Source organism: Corylus avellana, chromosome ca11 (assembly GCF_901000735.1).
Source record: "Corylus avellana chromosome ca11, CavTom2PMs-1.0".
NCBI classification, from domain to species: domain Eukaryota; kingdom Viridiplantae; phylum Streptophyta; class Magnoliopsida; order Fagales; family Betulaceae; genus Corylus; species Corylus avellana.
The window spans coordinates 15,196,011-15,203,131 of record NC_081551.1 but is presented as its reverse complement, the minus strand read 5'-3'; the positions used below and the strand labels follow the sequence as shown (position 1 = coordinate 15,203,131).

The following is a 7,121-nucleotide window of genomic DNA, read 5'->3' as shown; positions in this document are numbered from 1 at the left end:
TTTTGTTTTTTGTTTTTTTAGCCTGAAGTTCTTTACAATGGCAAGGGGAAAGCTTATATTAATCTGCCAATCTGGTGGTGAGTTTGTCACAAATGAGGATGGATCAATGTCATATGCTGGAGGAGAGGCACATGCGGTAGATATCAATCGTGAAACCATTTTTAATGACCTCAAATTAAAATTAGCGGAAATGTGGAATTTGGAATACAATTCCCTGTCCGTCAAGTATTTTCTCCCAGGAAACAGACGAACTCTCATCAACTTATCTAATGACAAAGACCTGAAAAGGATGTATGATTTTCATGGCAGTTCAGTAACTGCTGATGTTTTTGTCATGGGGAGAGTAGGTTTTGATTGTGAAGACTTGAACATTCGTAGCAGGTATTTCTTTCTTCCTTTCTTTTTTCTTTCTTTATTCTTCCATGTTGTTTAGTTACATCCTTTTTGCCGGACCAATGTTGCTCTAGTTGCTTTTTTTCTTTAGTTGTTATTATGAACAGTCAATAATTGCTATTTTTCTCAAAATCACTGCTCAACCAGTTATGGCAAAGAAGTTTCATGTTGTCATTGCATCAAAAAACAGAGAATTCTAAATCTTGTTGCTTTTCAATGAAATGATGGTTATCATTGGACAGCTGCCTCTGAGTGCCTTCATAATTAATATTACTAGCTTTAATGATTTTCTTATCTTTTATTCTTTTTCGAGTTAGGTGTCTCTCTTGTATACTTCATGTGTACTTGGGTTGCGACCTTTTTGCTTTTTAATTCAATTCGATTACTTATAAAAAAAAAAAATTATCCACATATCTCTTTCAAACTACCAGTAGATTGTCAATGTCCCCCCAAACTTTGGATTACGCTAATATCTCTCAAACTTTGGATTTCCCCAATGACAAAAATACCCTTAATAATTTTTTTATTTTTTTATTTAAAAAAAAAATGACCCATGACACCAAGTCTGAAAGATAATGCTTGCCTTTGGACATCATGCTTGAACTTTATGATTTCCCTAAGCATTTGCCAAAATGGTGGATTTAACACCATCTGTGCAAATAAACCCAACAAACCATTTTGGCTCCCCCATTCACATGGCACTGCTGTGGGTCTTCACCTTTTTTTTTTTAACCCCCTGAATTTATAGGGTATTTTTGTCTTTTTGAAAAATTGTGGACATTGACAATTTTTGGTGTAGTTTGGGGGGGACATTAACAATTTGGTTGTAGTTTGAGGAGAGTATGTAGACTTTTTCCAAAAAAAATAAAATAAATAAAATGATAGTAATGTTCTGTACTGTATATGGTGCATATTGATTGATGATAGTTGTTGCACTTTGCAAGTTTTTCTTTTGTTCAATCGGATTAGTCATTACTTGCAGCGCATGTGGGATAAAAGTGGCTGAAACTGTACCCCCTGTTGCTACATTCACTACGTCTGCTGCTGCACATCATGCCATTGTGGCTTCGCCTGTTTCCATATATACAACTGCAGCACTCACTAATGCTAATTCCAGCATTGGTCCTGCTGCTGCCACCCTAGTTGCCCCTGTCTCTCTTCCTGTGGCAACATCTGATGACTCTGTTATATCTGTCAAAGCAACTGCCCAAAGGCGTACTGGAGTAATCATTAACTCAAATCTGGATGCTGCTCATTCCAGTCCAACTGGTTCCATTGCTGTTGCCACTGATGCAACTCCTTATGACATAAGCATAATTGATATGACCTCTACTCCTGCTGATACTGTTAAGAAACGGAGGCGAAATGCATCCTGGAAAATTGGTGCAAATGGTCCTGCCACCGCCACTGACCATGTTGAGGAGAAGAGGAAAACTACATCTAGAAAAAGGATTATCCAAAATCGCAATGCTGCAACAGGAGTTGATGATCTGAAGCAGCAGCAAGATATGTCACCCTGTGAGGACATTTCTAACAGTTCCTCGATTCTTGCTAGTTCAAATGACATCCCGCCGGAAAAACTAGTTGCATCATGGAAAGATGGCATCATTGGTGTAGGTCAGGTATTTAAAAGTGTGTATGAATTTCGAGATTCACTGCAGAAATATGCCATTGCACATCGATTTATGTACAGGTTAAAAAAGAATGACACTAATCGTGCAAGTGGCATATGTATAGCAGAAGGCTGTTCTTGGAGGATTCATGCATCCTGGGATTCATCATCACAATCATTTAGGATTAAAAAGATGAATAAATCACATTCATGTGGAGGGAAGTCTTGGAAGTCTGCTCATCCATCAAAGAATTGGTTGGTGAGTATCATAAAGGAAAGATTACGAGAAAGCCCACATCATAAACCGAAGGAAATTGCTAACAGCATTCTTCGGGACTTTGGAATTGAGCTGAATTATACTCAAGTTTGGCGTGGAATTGAGGATGCCCGGGAGCAACTTCAGGGTTCATATAAAGAAGCATATAACCAGTTGCCTGGGTTTTGTGCGAGAATGTTGGAGGCAAATCCTGGTAGTTTTGTTAAGCTTTGCACTGCTGAAGATAAAAGATTTCAGCGCCTTTTTGTATCCTTTCATGCCTCAATATGTGGTTTTCAGAATTGTCGCCCCCTTCTTTTCCTTGAGACTACATCTTTAAAATCAAAGTACCACGCAATTTTGTTGACAGCTACTGCATTGGATGGGAATGATGGTGTTTTCCCAGTTGCATTTGCTGTAGTAGATACTGAGAATGATGATAATTGGCATTGGTTTTTGGAGCAGTTGAAATCTGCGATGTCAACTTCAAGATCCATAACTTTTGTCTCTGACAGAGAGAAGGGTTTAAAGAAATTGGTACTTGAGGCATTTCAGAATGCTGATTATGGTTACTCACTATACCACCTCATGGAGAACTTCAAGAAAAGCTTGAAGGGCCCCTTTCATGGAGATGGAAGGGGTTCTTTGCCTGGCTCTTTTGTGGCTGCTGCCCATGCTGTCCGACTTGATGGTTTTAGAATGCATACTGAGCAAATTAAACGGGTTTCTTTAAAAGCTTATGAGTGGGTCATGCAGATTGAGCCAGAGTATTGGACGAATGCAGTATTTAAGGGTGAGCGCTATAATGACATCACTGAAGATGTTGCAGGACTATACGCCAACTGGATAGAGGAAGTGCGGGAGTTACCCATGATACAGAAAGTAGAAATGCTAAGATTTAAGTCGATGGATTTGATTAATAGTCGTCAAATAGAATCAAGTAGGTGGTCTGAAAAACTTACTCCATCCAAGGAGGGAAAATTACAAGAAGAAACACCTAAAGCACGGGGGCTTAAAGTACTGTTCTCATCTGATACCCTTTTTGAGGTTCATGATGATTCCATTAATGTTGTGGATATTGATAAATGGGAATGTACTTGTCTAGGATGGAAAGCATCTGGACTACCATGCCGCCATGCTATTGCTGTCTTTTACTCTACAGGTAGGAATGTGTATGATTATTGTTCAGAGTACTTCACAGTGGATAGCTTCCGTCTAAGCTATTCTAAGCAAATAAAACATGTTTCTGCTATTTTCATGCCTGTAAGTAATGAGAAAACTTCTCTGCATGTTCTTCCTCCATGCACCCCCCGGCCGCCAAGCCAACATAAAGAGCAGACGGAAACGCAGAGAGTGTCCAAGAGGCCAGTCTCTTGCACCAGGTGCAAGGGAACGGGGCATAATAAATCTACATGCAAGGCAAACTAACATATAATAGCTTCTATGTACTTCCTTTGACATGTATTACACACTGTACAGTTGTAATTACTACTAAAGTAAGGTTGTTGTCTTCAAGAGATGTTTACAATGGATAGTAGTATTTTGGATTCTACAGATTGAGGCTTGAGAGCAAATACCATCTCCAACCATAGCTTCAAACCATTCTATTTGATTATCCCTTTGTTTCTTTTGTCATTAGTTTAACCTAGGGAAAATTACAATTTACCCTCCTAAAGTTGACAATATTTTTCAATTTAAACACCAAAGTTTCAATTTTTGCAATCCACCCTCTCAAAGTTTTAAATTTTTGCAATTTGACCAATTGTATCCAAAACTTTTCATATTGCCCATAATTTTTATTTTTTTTTTATTTTTTATAAAAAATTATAAAAAAAAAAAATTCGGGGTGACTTTTGGCCATTTGGCCATTTTTGTACCCTCAAATTTGTTTTTTCTTTCGTAAAAAATAAAAAAAATAAAAATAAAAATTAAGGGCAATATGGAAATTTTGGGATAATATTAGTCGAATTGAAAAAAAAAATAGATATTTGTGAGAGTGGATTGTAAAAATTGAAACTTTGATGTTCGAATTGAAAAACAATGTCAACTTTGAGGGGGTAAATTGTAATTTTTCCTTTTAACCTATATTCCAAACCCATATGCAGATTTTGAGCAGTCATAATATACAGCTAAAATGGGTTTGTGGTATTTATTTAGGGAAAACACATACACACAATGCCTGTATTTGGTGATAGATGATTCATGAAAAAGGTTGATGTTACTTCTTTTGAGATTGATTGTATTGCAAGTGTAGCCATGGATTGCAGCCGTGATTGGAACATGGTGAAAATTTGACTCTTTCCGAGACAGGAAGTTTAGGAATACTCTTGTCCAATAGCATGGGAATAAACAAATCTCTCAAATATGGGTACAAAGTTTTTATTTATTTTATTTTTTAAAGTAATGTAAATCTCGACATTTGTGATTGAAAGAATGGAGTTGTGTATGCTTACAATTACCATTAACTTGACGTCTCAGTCAAGACTCGACATTTGTAGACGCAACTTGCCACTGGAGACAAGCAAATGGCAAGTTGCATTGGTGAACAGCATGCAGCTGGAAGCAAACAACTTGCTACAACTTCAGTCTGAAGCTGACCAGCAAACACCGACTTGCTCTATTCTATGTGCATTGGAGAGAAATTTATTTATTTATTATTATTATTATTATTATTATTTTCATTTGAATTGAATTGATAAGTTATTCACAAATCCAATGAATGTGGTGTATAAGGTCTTGTAGGATAGATAAACCCCAAGGAGTTGGCCTAGTGGTTCGATAGCCTGGAACTTTGAGTTTGCTCCTCAAGGTCTTAAGTTCGAAATCCATGAAACCTACTTCTTGTGGTTATCAGATTGGAGGTTCGTCCCTTGAATTAACTAAAATGCACTTGCGGAAAACTCCTTACCGAGGGCCTGTGCACCCCTAAGATAAGTTGGAGCGAAGCTCTGGATACACGGTGCCAAATAAATAATAATAATAATAATAATAATAATAATAATAAGTGAAATCCTATTATTAGTCTCTCTCTACATCGGCATAGGCGTTTGGTCCGTGGAAGAGTATTTGGAAGGTGAAAGCTCCCTCGAAAGCTCCCTCGAGAGTCGCTTTCTTTGTGTGGATGGCGGCGGTAGGAAAAATCCTCACTTTGGATAATGTACGGAAGATGAATGTTATGGTGATGGAGTGACGTTATATGTGTGAACACTGTGAAGAGTCCATTGATCATCTACTCATGCATTGTGAGGTTGTAACTGAGTTATGGAATGTGTTCCTTCAACTTTTTAGAGTGAGTTGGGTTATGCCGCGAAAGGTAGGGCTGGCAATTTTGACACGATCTGCAAACCCAACATGAACACGACATGAAGTTACGGAGTTTGGGTTTACCCTAAACGGGTTTGGGTCATAAACAAGTAACCCATTTATTTTGTTTATGGCAGGTCACCCATGGGTGACCCACCACACTCATTTAATAAAATAAATAAATAAATAAAATAAAAAATAAAAAACTAATTATTTTTTTCATTTACTTAATATTTTTTTACTAAACTATAATGACATTAATTTCTCTTAATCTTTTGATATAGAACACACTCAAATGAAATTGGATTGCGAAGAAGAAGATGTTCTGACAACGGATATCAATTCCTGTGACATTCCAAGTTCGTCTGGAGCACAAGCTATTAATATTCCTTAAAATGAGCATAATTGTGGTGTTTGATAATGGAACCCAATATGTAATGATGGAATATTGTTTATGTTTTGTTTCTTACTTTGATTTTGCTAGCTCTTTTTTACTATCTTTTTCTTAATATGGTTTTATATTAGCTTAATTGGTAAGTGATTTTGTGTTATGGGTTTAATTATGAATGATATTGATTACTCTGATTATTGAATGTCAATGATATTAGACTTACATCACCTTTCGGGTCAAACAGGTCGGGTCAAAGCGTGTTAAATGGGTAACTAAGTTAAATGGGTCATGTCACCCCGTTTATGATCCGTTATTTTAACCGGGTCATGTTGAGTTGACACGACGTGCTAAAAATAACGGGTTGATATGTTAACCTGCTAATTTTCTTGTGTCGTATTTGGGTTTGGGGTTTTCACCCGTTTAGCTAAACGGGACATGTCCGGGTTGAGACTAAATGGGTGGCGGGTCATTATGGGTCGTGAACGAGTTGACACGACAACCCGTTTTGCCAACCTTAGCGAAAGGTGAATGATAGTTTGGGGAGTTGGAGGGGACAATTGGGTAAAAAGCGTGCTTTGCACATATGGAGGCTCGTCCCATTATGTGTGATGTGGTGTCTATAGTGAGAACGGAATGCACGCAGCTTTGAAGATAATGAGAGCAGCATGATTGAGTTGAGGAAGTTGGCGTTACATATTTTGTTCTCCTGGAGAGTGACTTGGTCACACTCGTATGAGTCTACTTTTTATGACTTCATAGAGCTTTGTAAATCTTTTTTCTAATCAGTATGGGTTTCTATCTATACATCATGTATACATAGGTTGCGCCCCTCTACGTATTTGATAATATACTTATTACTTATATATAAAAAAAGAGATGATATATATATATATATATATATTTCCTAATTAAAAAGTACGCCGGAGAGATTAATTGTGGCTATCCTACTTGGACATGACCATTGTAGTACCTAACCATTGGGAGCTGTACAAGAAGGGTCTAGATGTAGGAATTCAAGGCGGCTAATACTAATTAGACATATGTAGAGATTCTCCATTACGGAGATTCGAACCCATACCCTAGTACATGCCCCCTTACCACAAGCGAATGGATCACATATCCGTTGAATGAGTTGGAGCAAGATGGGGACCGCAAAGAAGAAGGGA

General features: G+C 37.5%; 1 protein-coding gene across 2 annotated transcripts; it reads left to right on the top strand.

Moving 5' to 3' along the window:
* The first annotated feature begins 26 nt into the window (after positions 1–26).
* LOC132166689 (uncharacterized) lies at positions 27–3,863 on the top strand. Of its 2 annotated transcripts, XM_059577553.1 has the most exons (3): positions 27–381; positions 1,376–3,278; positions 3,367–3,566. In XM_059577553.1, exons 1-3 carry the CDS (start codon positions 38–40, stop codon positions 3,478–3,480), a joined length of 2,361 nt encoding a protein of 786 aa, XP_059433536.1. In that variant the 5' UTR covers positions 27–37; the 3' UTR covers positions 3,481–3,566. The 2 variants fall into 2 exon arrangements, with proteins under 2 accessions (XP_059433536.1, XP_059433535.1); XM_059577552.1 differs by having other exon boundaries at positions 1,376–3,863.
* Positions 3,864–7,121: the final 3,258 nt, after the last annotated feature.

What these genes read in the sequence shown, in the direction of transcription:
- LOC132166689 (XM_059577552.1), top strand. Translation starts at nt 38, where the DNA reads ATGGCAAGGGGAAAGCTTATATTAATCTGCCAATCTGGTGGTGAGTTT. An exon ending in GACTTGAACATTCGTAGCAG is followed by an intron (nt 382 to 1,375) that starts GTATTTCTTTCT and finishes CATTACTTGCAG; the next exon opens with CGCATGTGGGATAAAAGTGG.